An 18,048-nucleotide genomic window follows, 5' to 3' on the forward strand; every position below is an offset into this window, starting at 1 on the left:
CTATAACAAATGAAAAATAAATCTATATTTAGAAAACGAGTGAATAGATCGAATCAAAACACACTGCAGGGACCGGAAAAAGGAAAGTTCAAAAGTATCTGTCATCTTTTCTTACTAAAATTAACGCAATTTCATTATATTTGACAATCTTTAATACTTTAGAACTTTTCCTAAGATATTTTGGGATTCATACATAAATAAAATTAAAGATGTTTAAATTTAAAAATATTATAGGTTTTTAAATAATTTTTGGGTAGGTACCTAGCAAAAATTGCTTAAAATTTAAATTTCTAAAAAGACTATTTTAAATTATGTTTTATAGACAAATTTAATAAAATATAAATTTCCGTTTTAATATTACTAAAACATTTTAAATGATGCTTAGTTTTAAACCAAATATACCTACATATATTCGAACTTATTTCTTGTACCAGGGATGCAAAAGGCGCCCATTGCTTAAGATTTTTACTTGCGATACAGACACTTTATATCAAGCTATGGATTCGTTAAGATCAGGGCCGGCCCAACCCAAACGAGAGCCTTGTGCAAACTTAAGCTAAAAGGCCAGGGGAGTATGCTACTACGCATACTCGGACTTCTTATGGTCTTCTGAAATTATACTTACCCATACTAAATTTATCTTTAGAATTAAATTTTATAAATTTGACAATAATTAAAAAATAAGTTTGCGCAAGTGAATGATTGTTTGGTATTTAAGAAAACCGGAAGCAGGTAAAGTTTAAAAATTAGCTTGGGCAAGAATAATGAAAACACCCAGATGTTGGATGTTTAATATACTGAAATAAGATATCGACAGTTACAAAGACTAGTATTATATCTAAAATTTTAGTTATAAACGAAGTTTTGACATTTTGTATTGGAATAGCAGTTTTTTGTTGAAACAAGTAACAAAGTAACTTTGTACAACTTAAAGAATCTCAACTTTTGCTTTTTCTTCGAAAGTCTGAAAAAAATAAGTTTGTAGTTTTTTTACCTATACTTACACAAAGGCCTGTTCACTGTGATGTCATATCTTTAAATCAAATAACTCGAGTAAATCGAGTTAGGGAGATTTTTCTTGTTTAACTTTCCAGTCAACTTTCCAATAAAATTGGAAGGATTTTGATTGACCGCTAACCAATCAGAGACGCGAAAATTACCTTAATATTAAGTCTCTAATTTTTCTGAACCTGCCCAATCACCCCTTGCGAAAGATTTCCTCGCGTTACGTTGAAAAATCCATAATGCCGACTTTTCACGAGTAGATTTTAGCCGCACGATATGTAGGTCGACTAGGATTTTTCTATGGGGAATTTCACTTTAGTCGCCTGCGACTTACGTTCACACGAGTCGAAAAGCTTCGCCGCACGGCAAAAATCGACTCGTGAAAATTGCCCCAAGGTGCAGCGCCTGAGATGGCTAGGTCACGTGGAGCGCATGGACAACAATGCTCCGGCCCGGAAAGTTTTCGACTCCAACCCAGAGGGACAGCGCAGTAGAGGAAGACCTCGTCTGAGGTGGCGCAACTAAGTGGAAGGGGACCTCAATCAACTTGGCGTGCGCAACTGGAAGCAGCGAGCTAAGGATAGAGCTGGCTGGCGAAGCTTGTTGGTTGAGGCCCAAATCCACAGCGGATTGTAGCCTTACGGCGCTGGTCACCCTAAGTAAGTAAGTAAGAAAATTCCCCATAAGACCTTTTTCTGTCACTTTGACTTTCTGAAGGTTGTCAAAAAAAAACAGTCTATCACAAAATTATTGGGCCAAATCTTTCACATTTGAGTGAGTGAGCGAGTGGCTGTTATCATGTCCATGTCTGACAACGTGAAATATGTCAAAAAAGCAAGAAAAGGTTCAGCATAGATATCGTACTCGTGCTTTGTATATAAAATCTATAGTACTATCATGAAAAAAAACAGCGCCACCAAAAAAGTAAGCTAGCGAACGAACTAAAAAATATGTCAAATTTCAAACAGAAATGTATATCTCATCTCCTTACTCCCATTATTAATTCGATCTAAGCGCCCTCGCGACCACTCAGGTAACGAACAAACTAAAAAATTGCACTTCATGATAGTACTATAGGTTTTATATACAAAGTACTCGTGCCACTATAAAGATTGACGATTTCTATTTTTTAGTAAATTTATTTTTATTTGGTCAATTAAATATTTATTCAAGCATTTAGGCCCAATTTATTCACTCTCCATTATTTTTAAAGGCTCCATTAAAAATTATAAAACTGTCAAATCGCATACAAATTTTAAAATTTCCCTTTTTTAATGGCGACTTTAAATTTAATGGAGTGTGAATAAATTGGTAATAAAAAAATAGGTAGGGTAGAAGGGGGAGCATTTGCCAGTGGGGTGCCTTTGCCAGTCCAGGTTTTTTTCCAAACCAACAGAATATTAAATACCGAAAAATCATTTTCTGTTGCACATTTATGATTGAAAACTTTCCACAAAGTTTGACAGCTTTTGGCTGGACACGAAATAAATTAGACGCTTGTGTTTTTTTTTTTAGTTTTTTAATGTTGAAAACCAAAATATGAAGGCACATAATCGTCGTAAATTTTTAATATTTGTCTTGTTAAATTACTTTTTTATACAAATATCTTTTGAAAATTATGTGTACCATGCTGTGTAGAAGTGATTTTTTTATTGTTTAACTTATAAAAAAGTTATAAGTGAATTTTTGAAAGATTAGCTTGTGGGGTGCATTTGCCATTTGTTTTTGGGTAGGTTTTGCTCTGGCAAATGTACCCCATGGGGTACATTTGCCAGAAGCAAGCTTCCTCAAAAGAGGATGACAGAATCCTTAAAAATCAATCCCTTCTTCGTACTTTCAGCTAAAAAGAAGTTTTGTTTATGATTATTGGTTTTATTTGTATTAACTTTTATATTTAGGTAACTGGCAACCCCTCCCCACCCCCGTGGCAAAACCACCCACCTGGGGAGGCTTTGCCACATCACTTTTCGTTTTTTTGAATAAATTATTAAAAATATAAATAATTAATATATCAAGATGAAAAAAATATTTAAGTGAAGATGATAAAGTCAATAATAATATCAGATATAAAAAAATTAAAAGAAACGTAAAAACTTTGCGTTATATCAATTTTCCTAAATCCTGGCAAATCCTCCCCCTTCTACCCTAATAAGTTTATTACATTTTTATTAATAAATATTTTTTTTTTTATAATAAATTTTGTATTTATTTATTTGAAACAAAACTCAGCAAAAACTTAATTTCTTTCATATTGAAAAAATGGTGTGACGAGTCGTTCCGTATCTTAAAATAACAGTTGAGCCTTCGAGAAAAACAACTCTTGATTTCTACTTTTCGAAAAGTCTGTCATGTAATCAAATGGAAAAAACATTCTCCTAAAAAAATTAAAAAAAAAAAATACATTTGCTCATTTTTGCAAAAACGCTTCTCTATTGTATAAAAATTTTCAATTTACCAATATTTCATTAAGCTTTCTCTTATTAATTTTGTTATACTTAGACTTACCTCTATAAACAAAATGCAGAACTGGGTCACACAAACTTTCTGTTGTAGTTCAATATACTTGAACTTGAATGTAAAATTATATTATAACAACTATTAATGAAATATATGGGAAAAGCCAAAATCTGGGACAGCTTTTTTCAACGGAATTAAAACGCACTTCTGCTAAAACTACCTACAGTATTAAGGCTTAACTACATACAACACTTTTTGAAAAAGTACAAAAGTGAAAATATTTTTTTTCTGGCTAGCGCAATAATTGTTTTGTGAAAAAGAATGTACAAATAGTTTTATAGACCAAAAAATAAGCTTTCTGCATCATTTCTTTTAATTTTCCTTTCCCAAAAACTATACAAAAATTCTTTGAAAATGTTCACTTTTGTACTTTTTCACTTTTAGAACCAACTTTACGTATATCAAATTTAATCGAAATCCTTAGAGCAGTTTTGCAATAACTTTAAAAATTTGTATGGGAGGTACACGTTCTTAGGGCGATATTGAAAAAGAAAAAAAAAAAAAAACAAACAAACTTGGTAATAACGAACAGACCGACGAACGTATGGCGAAAAACTTTTTTTTAATGATAAATATTGAATGATGAATGATGAATGATGAGTGATGAATGATGAATGATGAATGATGAATGATGAATGATGAGTGATGAATGATGAATGATGAATGATGAATGATGAATGATGAATGATGAATGATGAATAATGAATGATGAATGATGAATGATGATTGATGAATGATGAATAATGAATAATGAATGATGAATGATGAATGGTGAGTGATGAATGATGATCATTGCAGCTGCTAAATTCAAGAAGTGGCGCTGACTCGACAGTAAAAGTGCTGTATTTTATAAATATTGTTTAACTTTTTATATATATGCATTACAATGCACTTACAATGACTGAAAAAGTAACAATAAAAACTTAACAAAAACATCACAATATTGTTTTCATTCATTTATTTTATAACATCGTGAAGAAGTACAAGCAACACCGTAAAATTACATACTTACATACATCCACTTTTAAATAAATATTTTAGTTATAATTTTAGTATTTATTAGTTTTTCTTATTACTCTTACGATTTCATACAGTAAAAGTCTCTTCAATTTATGTGTCATCATAAAATGTATACATTAATTTTTTCATATTTTGATAAATCTATACACCGAGTTCAATATTGTTTTTTTTTTTTGTTTTTCTATACCTAAAGCTATTTTTTTATATGTAGATGATCAATTTTTTACATCAGTTTTTTTTTTTGTTTTTTTGTTTTTACATTAATATACTAACGACGGATTTAACGTTACATATTAAAAAATATAACGTCAATTCTTAAGTCTTTATAAATTTAAAACGATCGTTCATTTTTAACCATTCATGACAATATTTTCAATGCGCTTCGAAATTGGGCAATGATCTCCAAACCTACCAAACCAAAAAAATCAAAAAAATCTGAAGTTGCATCAAGTGTTCGATGGAAAGTTAACTACTTTATTTTTTAACAATATTATTTGATATGAAAAAAGAATGACTCAATACGACAAAGTATAGGTATAATTGATTATTAGGATGGAAGACAATATGATCAATGAAACGCAGCGATCTTCGCTTTTTTTTAATGTCTTTGATCAAGTTGTTCATAATAATTAAACATTTATTTCGTTAATTTTCTGTCAAATTTATTTAATACAATGATTTTTTAAATTTATTTTATTTACATATTTCATAATATAGCAACCAAATATAGTATATTGATCCTTCCCGGAGATCTTATAATATTATTCCTTCTTCTTCTTTTCCAAATCAATTTTAATGATAAACACCAGTCTTTTTTAATCTTTTGATGAACTATGGGTTATTATGTACATTCTTAACGTTTACTTAGAAAGTCTTTATTTTTTGAATTTTACTAGTTTTTTTTTTTGTAATTCTTTTCTTATTACTGTTTTGAAAGATCATAATGTAGGGTGAACTGTCTCTGTTTGGTTTAATGTCAAATGAATTGTATCTTCGGTTTACTTTTTCTTGTATTTCATCAGAAAAATCTTTATAGAGATCTTGGGAAAATTCATTTATATTTTTTGTTTCTTGAATATTTTCGTAATTCAATAAGTTTTTCGTGTACAAAGTAGTGGTCACAACGAACTACAAAGTTGTTTAGAGTATATAAATTATGTACCAAAAAGTACATTTAACAAAAGGAACGAAGATGGCATGTGAGACATGACTCTTTTATCTTAATGTTTTTTTTTTTAATTTTAAATGAAGAATTTACGATATTTTAAAATTGTTTCTTTTGACCTATATAATGTCCAAAACATTTGCAATTTTGGGAAACCAATTTTGAGTCGCAAAATTAATTTCAGTGTATTTTACCAAAGTATAAAGGCAGAATTATTATAGTAGGAGGAAGCAGTCAAAAAGTCAAAAGCATAAGTTAGGTACCCATAGTTAAATAAATAAAAGGAATGCAAATCTGTTCTGCCTTAACACTTTGATAAGTTTAATTCAGTCAAGTGCGGTTCCGAATGCTGTTTCACTTTTTTCGTTAAGTTCTTATCCATTACATTTTCTATATTTGCACCCTGTAGCGTCAGCCACCTTCCGTCAATTATAGTTTTCCCTAAACATTTAAAAAAAAAGATAAGCTTAGGGCGACATCAATAAAACATCAAATTTTGCTTTCTGCGTAATTTGTACCTATTCCTAAAGTTTATAGTAAATTTATATGTACATTTGTATGTTTTGTTTATTAATACATGTACATTAAATATTAACTTGGTTACAATTTTTAAACAATTTGCACAACATATTTTAAGCTTTTTCATTGATCGGCAAGTATTGGTTTCATATCAAACCAATTTCGAGATTTCAAACAAAACCAATACTACGATGATTGAAACCAGTGTTCATAGTGTTTCGAAGAGAAATTCCTATTACAAATTTAAAAATTTCCTTATTTATTTTCTTAAGAAAAAGTTGATAAGAAAATAATTTTTTTAATTAAGTTAAGATTTAATTCTAAATCAAACTGATTAGAAACCGAAATATGTCCGGGACAAATCAGGACATTTGGTACCTAATTCGGAACAACCACTTTATGTTTCGGGACTAGCCCGCCAAAATCGGGACGTCTGATAGCCTGTGCGTGGACCACTAAACTTCTCTTTTAAAATTTAATTTAATTTTTCTAAGTGAGTGTCAGCTGGATCTTAAACACCATTGCCAGCTCATTTTTTTTTAGTGGACATTTAATTTTCTTTATATATGGATAAGTGATAAAAAGTGTAGATCTACCAGTAAATGTACTAGATCTACTACTCATGAGTTAATAACGGTTAAGATAAAAGAATCGTTTTTAAACAGAAAAAATGTCTTTAGGAATATGATTTTATAAATAACTCTGATACGGTTTGAATTATTCAAATAACCAAAGTGCCTGTTATATGAATTCTTTTAAAACAAAAAAGTGTTGAAAGAACAAATTAATATGGGTCAAAAGAAAATTCCCAATTTCAAAGTGAATTTCAACTCCCATCATAAATGAATTTTCGTAGTATTTAAAAAAATTTTAAACTTAAAAAAAAACTTTGGGAAATGCAAGTTCCGAAGAAGATTGATTGAAGAGAAACGCAAAAATAAATTTATTAGAAAAAACAATGTCGGCTGTTATATAAAAATAATATATATATATATTTTTTTCTCTCTATTAACAGGTACCTTTTAGAAGTATTTTATTTGTCAAACAAATGCGCGCAATTTAAATACCCTTTTAAATATATATTTTTTTTTCTAGATAAATTGTAATAGTTTTCATATTTTTAATTGTCACATGGAATAAAAATGAAGCTTAAAAGAATATATATTTTCAATGAAGAGGTGAAATTAAAAAAAAAATATATTTTTTTTTTACAAGCATGTTCTATATCCTACTGATATTTACCACAGTTTTGAATCACAACATTACTCTGCGGCTTTCCTGCAGAATCTCCTGTTTGACTTATTTTCTCAACTAATTCTAGACCATCAACAACGAATGCAAAAATGCCAGTAAATCCACGCATTTCTCGAAGTATTACACGAAATTGAGAACCAACCAAACCCATATTATCATGTCGTTTCTGACTGCGGCGCATACCGACTGAACCACGAATAGCTAAAATTTTTGTATCGTCAGGCATGAAAAAATTCTCTTCAAAAACCGACCGTCCACCACGGCCATTATTAAGCTCAAAATCACCAGTTATAATACTTTCATTTTCCCAGCACTGAAAAATTTGGCAACCTTTGTATCCAAATCCAAGTTCATGAGTGGCAAGTGCTCCAAAATTGTTAGCCATTTTTGGCGCAACATCGTTTCGAACTTCAATCAGTATACGCCCAATCGTTTGACCATTCATATCAATGTTAAAATAATAAATCGGATACACATGAATACTGGGACTGCATAAAAGATTAGCTGTTGTATTCGCTTGTTGCTGCTGTTGTCCTCTAGATTTTTGTATTTGGTTGGAATGTTGTTGTTGTTTTTGATGCATGTGTTGTATCATTGTAAGTGTTGGAACGGTCAAGCCATTAAAGTCATTACCTGCATAGGTATCTGTTGGAGGTGCTGACATTCGTACCCCATTAGGTGGAGCTACTGGTCCTAAACCACCTTCACCATGATGGTTTTCAAATACATTGTTAGATGATGTCGTACTGCTCGGGTGTTGATGATTTTGATTCGATTTTAGCGAACTGGTTGTTATATCGGCATAGGTTTTAACTTGAGCAGTTCCTCCTTCTTGTGGTGGGGACTGACTACTATGATTAGGTTGCGGTGGGACCTTGGCTTGTGATGATTGTGTATGATGAAGATTTGATTGATAGTAAACACTACTGCCATTACTAAGTAGTATTTGCTGTTGTTTCATAGTCAAAACGTGTCGAGAATATAGTTGTGAAATACAGTAATTTGCCAGCAATAACACTGGATTCTGATGGTGCATTGTTGCCCCATTCAAGGAGCTAAATGTATCAAAATTGCCACCACCTATAACGCAGCTATGTAATTGAACAAGGGCTTGTTTGATCAGATCAAAATCAAAAACAATGCCATAATTTTTAATCAAATCATCAAGTTTGCATTGTAGGAACATTTCTTGGTACCTGCTTATCAAACGTTGCTTCTCTAAATGTAATGTAGTATACAACTTAAGTGCATCGGCGGGCGACTGTTTATCCAGCATATCTAAACAAATTTTAGCTTTGCATAAACTTTCACGCATTTCAGCGATTTCAAGGGTGGGTATGTGATTGATTAACTCTGTTTCGATTTGAGTTTTTAATGCTGTACATGATTCTAAAATCTTAAGCAAAAAATCTCGTTGTTTCAAAACTAAATGTTGTACATCGTTTAGTGTTTTTTGCATTGAAAAAAGCTCATTAGAAATATCGGTTTGAATAGTTTCTTTAGCCTCGCCGTGGCTTTTAACTATATGGCTTCTGTGGTCCTCAGATGCTGCACATGCTCGACACACAAGTATACTGCATTTGGTGCACCATAACGTATTTGGCATTGCATGTGTCATGCAGTTTTCGCCCTTTTTAATTGTAGTATTTATGTTTGCTTGTGCTAATGTAACGTCTGATTGAGAACTGGAACTACCACTATTTCCGCTGGTAGTTGTTGAACTAGAATTACTGTTTGTGGTGGTGTTACCGCCGCCACAACCATTACCACCACCGCCATTGTTCGAATTAACAGATGATGTTGACGATGATGAACGCTGTTTGCCAGATGATATTTTCGGTTTACATATGCTCAGCATACTCATATTCTGTGTTAAAAATAATATTGCACCATATGTTGGCAGATTGTCCGGTTTCATTTCGGGACCGGGTACTTCCGTACGTTTCCAACAGTGCATACAATAAAGTTCGCTACCTTTTTGCATTAACGAATTGACACATTTTAAACAAAAATAATGACGACAACTTAAAAGTTTTGGAATGGAATCGGTGTCGTTGAAGGGCAAAAAGCAGCAACTACACAAAATAAGCTCTTCGAGCTCTGGTGGCACAGTTAAGTCCATCTGTAAGGAAATAAAAAAATAACATGTTGAAAACGATGTGTAATCTTTAAAATACGATTATATTTTCACCTAAAATACGAATAATTTTACATTAAAGATAGAATTTTAGTAGTTGGAAGTGATAACGGACAGAAAGTTACACAGCTATCATATTTCATACGTAAGGTGTACTCTTTATATTCGAAAGCAACATTTATCAAAACTAAACCAAGCAAAGCAAAACTCACAGAATCAGAAGCAGAATCACTCAAACATTCATACCATGTTTGCAGCACAAAAACAAATGAAATTTGGTGCGAATACACATATATGTGAAACATGTCAAACTCAACCAATACATTCACACCAAACTTCAGATTCTTCGGAATAAAAAAAATTCCGGATTGCCAATTAAAAACGCCATAAATTAGTAAAAAATAAAAAGAAAGAAATATCAGCACAATAAACTGAAACGTAAAATTCAGTCAATATTAATATTTAAATTGTCAAAGTGAAATTTTCACTATCAACTTAAAATTAAATAAAATGAACGACTGGGTCGCACGAACTTGCTCTTAGAGTTCAAGTTGCTTAAATGACCTTTTATAGAAAAATTTGGGAAATGTAGGTATAAAAAAAAATAAATAAATAAAATAAAACATAAATTTCGTTTTTCAAAGCAATAAAACAACATCTGAAATCAAACTGCCCTACAAAACAAGTATGCAGTTTTATTTGATATAATATATTGAAGTTTTTAAATAAAATGTTCAGTGTATTTCTATTTCATCATCTTACGATTTTGTGCTCCACAACCACGAATGAATGAATTTTATCAATTCCTTTTCTTTATAATATTATAACCATTGCACCTTTTCTTTAAAAAAAAGTTTTGCCCTCGCCCGGGCGCCATTAAAATTCGTAAGTAATCTTTACCACACAATATAATTGCCTTATACGCAATTCTTTTATTCAAATCCATCTCGTTTTATTTCTCGCTTTTTTAATTTTTTTAATTCGTGAAAAAAGTAAAAAAAGAACATTAATTCGTTAAAAGGATTACGAATTATCATACAAAATAATAACAAATATTTTGCGTAGCTGTAATATCGGATATGAATGGATTAGGTATAGATACTTCATATTTTGAAGGTTATCTATAGAATGACTGTAGTTAAAAAAAAAAAACTATTTTGAAAATGAATAAATTTATTCATTTAAGTCGCCATTAAAATTTGAAAATCTGTCAAATCACATACGAACTTTTAAATTTCCATTCTAAATGGCGACTTTAAATTTAATGAAGAGTGACTGAATTGGGTCTAAATTAATATTTTTTTTAATTAAAAAAAAAAACAGTATTTTAATGACGATTTTCAGTTTAATAGAAATTCAAATAATTTGCCCTAAATAAATCAATTTAAGCAACTAAAAAAATTCTATCATCTCCCATGGAATTGGCACCAAATTGACTTTAGAAGAAATGTTTAAGTAAGTAAGTAAGTAATTGCGAATAATTTTGCAGTTTAGTGAGTTGGAATTTCTTCCAAACTGATTGTTTGCGGACTATCCAAAATTATTAGATTTTGGTTTGTATTTTCAAAGTAGATACCTACTAAAATTTTCTTTCATGGTCAGTAACAATCATTTAATTTCAGCATACCTTTTAAAGAAAAAATTAATGCTGTTGAGTACGCACATATGGGTTATCCACTTCATATACATTCCTATCTTTTATATCGCGCGGGTCACTCGGAACTATTTCATGACAACGTATAGTCTTACTTATTATAGGGAATGGATCGAAGCTACAAATATTTTTTATTGATATGATGACGTAGAATATTGGAAAAAAAAAGACACAATACACAGAAGTACACAATGTTCGGAGATCGGACTTTTAATTTAATTTATCATAAACTTGTATATTTAGAGGTACATGAATAAAATACCTACTCCATCAAACTTTCAACGCCCCAATTGTTTATTTCTTTGTTGTTGTTTGGACTAAAGCAATCAGCGATGCACATATCTCTACACACACTTGACCTTGAAAGTTTGTGTGTCAGTGTGTGCAAAATAATTAAGTAATAAAAAGTAGTAGGTATAAGTATTTCAATCCTAGCATTTACATATGTATTTGTATTAACTCTTCCTATAATTGAGAACTGAAGGCTGTTTTTTTTTTCTTCAGATAGGTACCTATTCGTTTTTTTTTTCTTACACTTGTAGTAAAATTTCATGAATTCAAAAATCATACTGATTGTTTAATTTCTTTTTTTTTTTTTTTGGTGATGTCACAGAAGTAGATAGCTATACAACACTAACAATTTTATTATTATTGGATTTTCTTATCCTTATGGTTTGTTTGTTGTCGTTACTGTTTTAATTGTCTATGTTATTTTTTTATTATAATTGTAGTTTAATTAATGTTATTTCTTAATTTTATTGATTTTTGATAAAATTTTGTATGCACAAAACTTTCATAAATATAGTATAAGGTCTTCCAGGAAATATATCACGAAAAACATTGATTTTTTTGTATAAATTGTTTACTTAATTTAAATAGGAGCCAAAGCCATTTTGAATAATATATGTACCTAACAAATTTATTTTTCAAGTGTGCACTTTTACTTTCGAACCAATTGAAAAAAAAACATAACAGGAAACAGAATTAAATCAACAGCTTATCCATCCAATGTTTAAGGAACTTTGACCTTTCACATTTTTTTCTATTTCCTTTGTTCTTTTTTAAATACGAAATTTTTTTTTAAACTAATGAACTTGAAATTTTTTTGTTTATAGAAGATGAAATATTTTGTTTTATTTTGTAAACATGATTGTGAGAAAAACATGTTTAAAACACTTATTTTTTAAATAAAAATATTACATAACGAAATTTACTTTCATTTATACTAAATAAATAAATACAGATAAAAATAAAACAACATCAAGAAAAGAAAAATGTAAATAAAATTCAGCAAAATATTTTTCTGTGCCTTACACACCAAAATATTTGAATGCAAGGTTATTTGATTGTTGGACAGTAAAAAATGTTATAAAGTAAACAAAAATTAAAACCCAAACCGCAAATGCAACATCAAAAAGTAATCCTTGTCTTTTTGTGTTTAAATCTCATTTTTCCAAAAAACAATCGATGTTTTTTTTTTTCAAATCTATATTAATGTTATTTAAACTAGGTACTTTTTTTTTTCTTGGAACTTTTTATTACTTTTGAAAAATATTGTACGTCCTGTACCCATGATATCCGTCTACATGACTAGTGACTCTCTATCATATAAAATTGAACTTCACCGAGATGTTGTGCTCAATTTTCTTCAATTTGCCAGTGTGTATGTGCGTTTTTTCGATGACTCTCGAATAGTAGGAAAGATATTTGTGCTGCTATAGCTATTTAGGGGATGAATTAACAACAATACACAAAATTGTCTGTATATTAAAAATGTCTCCACGAATACACTAGGTTTGCAAATGAAGAAGAACCATGATAAGCCAGAATATATCATGGAGAGAAAAACTAGGAAAGCTCTATATTTCCAGCGCTTTTGGAGGTTAGAAGTATAATTTTTTAGTGACGCACGCGTTTTCTTATGTTTTCTTTAGCTTTTTTTTTTTTGTATTTTTGTACGTCGTATGAACAAGTTCAACATGAGCAACAGAGCAGCAACATAGAATTTTATGGAAGCTTTTTTAGTAGATATTGATACTTAATGCATCCTAGGCCCAACAATGAGTACATATATCTATGTTTATAATATTTATATGTGTATACTACGTTTTTAAATTGAGATGCTTACATGCAGAAAACGCTCAACAGATTGTTTGTTTCGAAAGGAAAGTTTAAGTTAACTTTTTTGCTGTATTGGTCTGAAATGTAGGTACCTATAGGTAGTAGCTACGTATTGTGAGGACAAGTTCAATTTAAATTTTTTTTTTCTTTCTCCTGAACTTGACCTTCAAAGCTTTATGATTGTTTTACTTTAAATATAAATTCTTATATATTTATATCGCAGATAAACATATATATTTGTTTATAATTGACTTAAAATAATTTAACTTTGCCATCTATGATAACAGTTAAAAAAGCATAATACATATATACAACCAACAAGTGCTTTTACCATACAACACCAATCTTAAGAATGCAATTTGTTATAGAGTTGTTAAAATTCTATGAATAATAAAAATGTTCATTACCGCAGCTTTGCTGCTGCCCACGCATAGTGGTCGATTTTGAGCTGAACATTAATTCTTTTTTGTCTTTTTGCTTTTGAAAAAGTTTTAATTCATTTAAAACAATTTCTATAACTTCCAAGGACTGGTATTCGTTTTGTCGAATTATAGCATTTCCTTCAATTCGGTTATTTTTGGGTCAGAAGAGATAAACATGCAATGGAGAAGATCAGTATGTGTCGCATTTCTGGACACTTTTTTTGAAAATCCGAATCTGTGCCCATGTTCTGTAACTTTTATCACTGGCGATAAAATATTTGAATGACTTTAAAAGAAATTTTGTTCCAGATCATAATTTATTAATTCATGATATCTGAATTTGAAAGACATTTTGCTTTATTTATGGAAGAAAATTGATTTTGAAGACGTTGAAAAACGTTTATCGCCAGTGATAAAGTTACAGAACAGGGGCCCTGAATATTAAAAAAAAAAAAACATCTTCTCAAGGCTATCTGATAGGGATTGGAAAGCTTACAATCAGACCAGCATCGTCCAATATAATTTTGTGTAAACTAACATGCATTTTAAACCAATAACACTGGTCAACAAGGTTTTTGCCACAACAACCAAAATATACTTTTCTAGTAGTTTTTGATGTGCTGCAGTCAGAAAATTGTTATTGGCCTCCGTTTTTTAAATATTACCGTAAGAAAATGTCAAAAAACGTCATTTTGGCTGATTTCCAGGTTATGTTTTTATGTGGGGTAATACATTATGATAAATAAATTTGTAACGGTGGCTATAAGAACTGATTTTATTCTTTCAAAAAATGTTTAAATCTTTCCGATATCTCTTTTACTGCCCGAGATATTTAAAATTTAAATAGCGGTCTTTGAATCAGAAACAACACTGGCCAACCAAATTAAACTTTTTTTGCCACAAGAATCAAAATATACTGTTCTGAAGGTTTTTGGGTTGCTGAGCTCGAATCCGCAATCAGAAAAATTTTATTAGCCTTAGTTCTTGAAATATTACCGTTATAAAATGCAAAATAAACGTTTTTTTTATAACGGTTATATTTCAAGAACGGAGACTAATAGAATTTTTCTGATTGCGGATTCGAGCTCAGCAACCCAAAAACCTTCAGAAAAGTATATTTTGGTTCTTGTGGCAAAAATTCTGTGACCAGTAACTTAATCTTTAAATTAAGTTTAGTTTCTCTTTGGCTTATTAACTGAAACTTAAGATATCTCTAGCAATAAAAAAGATATCGGGGAAATTTAAACAGTTTTTGAAAGTAGAATATCAGTTCTTATAATAACCGTTACAAATTTGTTTATAATGAATTACCCCACATAAAAACAGAACCTCGAAAACAGCAAAAATGACGTTTTTTAGCATTTTATAACGGTAATATTTCAAAAACGGATTCCATTAAAATTTTTCTGACTTCAGATTGGGATTTAGCACCCCAAAAAGTACTAGAAAAGTATATTTTGGTTCTTGTGGCAAAAAAAAAAGTCAAATTTTGTTGACCAGTGTAATTATATTATGAAATGATACAAACAATTTTGCTATATCAGAACTTATGTGTACCTTTCAATTTTCAAACCCGAAGATTGGGTTTTTATAACAATAGAAAACGTTCTAATGTCCAATATCATAAACAAACACTAAAATCACTTTGATGAGCAGAAAATCGGCATTAAGTTTGTAAGGGTGTTTAAAAGCTTATTGAATTTAAAAGTGCTTGGCGAAACGAAAAAATCCAATTTTGTATGTTTAAAAGTCCTTGGTGAAATCGGCCATTAGAGTTTTGAATATAGGTAGGTACACCAATAGTTTAATCATTTGTATTACCTTCACCTTGCTTTACAAAATCCTCTAAGATTTCCGATTCTGATCTCAATTGATTTGGTAAATATTTTTTTTCTTTTTATCTTTTTAGATCTAGAACATATAGATATTTGCCTGGTGTCCGAAACTCACTTCTCCAATGGACAAAGTCTAGATAATGTAATAGAAAACTATTCATGTTACCACGCTCCACATCCAGCTGACAAGGCAAGAGGTGGATCGGCGATTCTTATAAAAGAAAGCTTAAAACATTATGAAGAAACCAAGCTTACTAATGAAAATATGCAAGTAACAACTATTAGTATTGGTATGAAAAAGAAAGAGTTTAAGATAGCAGCTATATACTGCCCACCAAGGCGCTCCCCGACAGAAGATGACTATACAGATCTATTAAATCTTCTTGGGCATAACTTTCTTGTTGGTGAAGACTTCAATGCGAAACACACCCATTGGGGTTCAAGACTTATATCAACTAAAGGCAAAAGACTTTTCCAAGCAGGCCGTAAATACAATTGCGAATTCTATTCCTCCAGGTCGCCTACTTACTGGCCTTCCGATACTAACAAAATACCAGACCTTATTGACTTTTTCGTAGCTAAAGGAATCAAACGAAATCACATTAGTGTCGAAGGTAATTATGACTTGTCATCAGATCATACTCCAGTGATTCTATCACTAAGTGAATTGGAAGTAATAGAAAAAAGTAATCCAAAGCTTGTAAATAAGAAAACAAACTGGAGTGATTTTAGAGAAAGGCTTTTAAGTTTTATAAATTTAAGATCTCCTATGGATACAATCGAGCAAATTGACCATGAAGTGGAACAATTTATTGCTGATGTGCAACAGGCCGCTGAAGAAAGTACTCCAACATTTTCTAATAGAAGACAAAATGAAATAAAATATCCTTTAGAGATAAGAGAGTTGATAAAAGAGAAAAGAAGAGCTCGAAGAAAATGGCAAAATACTAGATTTCCAGATGATAAAACAACGTTTAACCGTATAAGCAACAATCTTAAAAAACAAATTTATAAATTCAAAAATGATTCACTCAGTACATTCCTAAAGAATTTAACGACTGATGCTTCAACCGATTTTTCGCTATGGAAAGCAGCCAAGCGCCTGAAAAGACCGCAGTTACTAAACTCTCCCTTGAAATCTCAAGATGGGAAATGGATCGGTAACCCAAAAGAAAAAGCTAACCTTTTCGCGGAGCATCTTGCGAATGTTTTTAAGCCATACCCAACAAACGCGGCTGAAAATAGCTTACAGCTTGTTGATAAGATAGATGAAAGTGAAATACCAATTGTAAGATTAAAAGAAGTAAAAAGTATGTGTTTACATCAACTATCAAATAAAAAATCACCAGGTTACGATCTTATTACTGCTCAGGTTATGAAAGAAATGCCTTTGAAAGCCTTCATAAAACTCCAATATATAATAAATGCATGCCTTAAGCAACGGTATGTCCCACACCATTGGAAAATTGCTGAAGTTATTGTCATACCCAAGCAAGGTAAGCCACCTACAGAAGTGACGTCTTACAGACCAATATCGCTTATACCAATTATGGCAAAAGTTTTTGAAAAACTGCTTCTGAAGAGACTTAGCAAAATTATAGAAGAAAGAAGGTTAATCCCAAATCATCAGTTTGGCTTTAGAAATAAACATTCCACGATAGACCAAGTTCATAGAATAACGGATGTAATAGAAAAAGCATTAGAAGAAAAACAAGTCTGTTCAGCTATTTTCTTAGATGTTGCTCAAGCCTTTGACAAGGTTTGGCATGAGGGACTTGAGTACAAACTGCAAAGGGATCTTCCCAGACAGTACTATGAAATATTAAAATCGTACATCTCAGACCGATTGTTTAGAGTAAGGTACGATCAAGAATATTCGGAATTGAAGAAAATAGAAGCCGGTGTACCACAAGGAAGTGTCCTAGGTCCTACCCTGTATTTACTATACACAAGGGATATCCCAGTTGGGAATCACACCATAATGGCTACTTTTGCAGATGATACCGCAATTTTGGTACCCGACAAATGTGTCTCTAGGGGAGCAGTAAAGCTGCAATATGCCGTCGACACAGTCAGAGATTGGACCGAAAAATGGCGTATCAAACTCAATGAAACAAAATCTTCACATATAAACTTTACAAATAAAAAGATAAACAATATTCCAATATTCATTAATAATCAAGCTGTACCTTACGCCAATACGGCCAAATACCTTGGAATGACTTTGGATGCAAAGCTAAAGTGGAAAGAGCACATCAAAAAGAAAAGAGAAGAACTAAACTTGAAATATAGAAAAATGTACTGGTTACTTGGTAACAACTCTGATTTATCAACCCAAAACAAAATAATGCTGTATAATCAAGTACTAAAGCCTGTTTGGACCTATGGTATCCAATTAT

At 30.9% G+C, this 18,048-nt stretch overlaps 1 protein-coding gene and 1 long non-coding RNA gene across 6 annotated transcripts; one reads left to right on the plus strand and one right to left on the minus strand.

Annotated features, from left to right (window-relative positions):
* Positions 1-5,392: 5,392 nt before the first annotated feature.
* Positions 5,393-13,076, minus strand: LOC129914795 (uncharacterized). Of its 5 annotated transcripts, none has more exons than XM_055994189.1 (2): positions 12,814-13,076; positions 5,393-9,602 (listed from the first exon to the last, which is right to left on the minus strand). In XM_055994189.1, the coding sequence occupies exon 2, from the start codon at positions 9,600-9,602 to the stop codon at positions 7,455-7,457; it is 2,148 nt and encodes a 715-aa protein (XP_055850164.1). In that variant the 5' UTR covers positions 12,814-13,076; the 3' UTR covers positions 5,393-7,454. The 5 variants fall into 5 exon arrangements, with proteins under 5 accessions (XP_055850164.1, XP_055850166.1, XP_055850167.1 ...); XM_055994191.1 differs by lacking the exon at positions 12,814-13,076 and adding an exon at positions 12,669-12,795; XM_055994192.1 differs by lacking the exon at positions 12,814-13,076 and adding an exon at positions 12,590-12,778.
* LOC129914796 (uncharacterized) lies at positions 10,675-11,553 on the plus strand. The gene is made up of 2 exons (XR_008772249.1): positions 10,675-11,072; positions 11,240-11,553. It is a non-coding gene; the product is annotated as an uncharacterized LOC129914796 (long non-coding RNA).
* Positions 13,077-18,048: the final 4,972 nt, after the last annotated feature.

Source organism: Episyrphus balteatus, chromosome 3 (assembly GCF_945859705.1).
Source record: "Episyrphus balteatus chromosome 3, idEpiBalt1.1, whole genome shotgun sequence".
NCBI lineage: Eukaryota > Metazoa > Arthropoda > Insecta > Diptera > Syrphidae > Episyrphus > Episyrphus balteatus.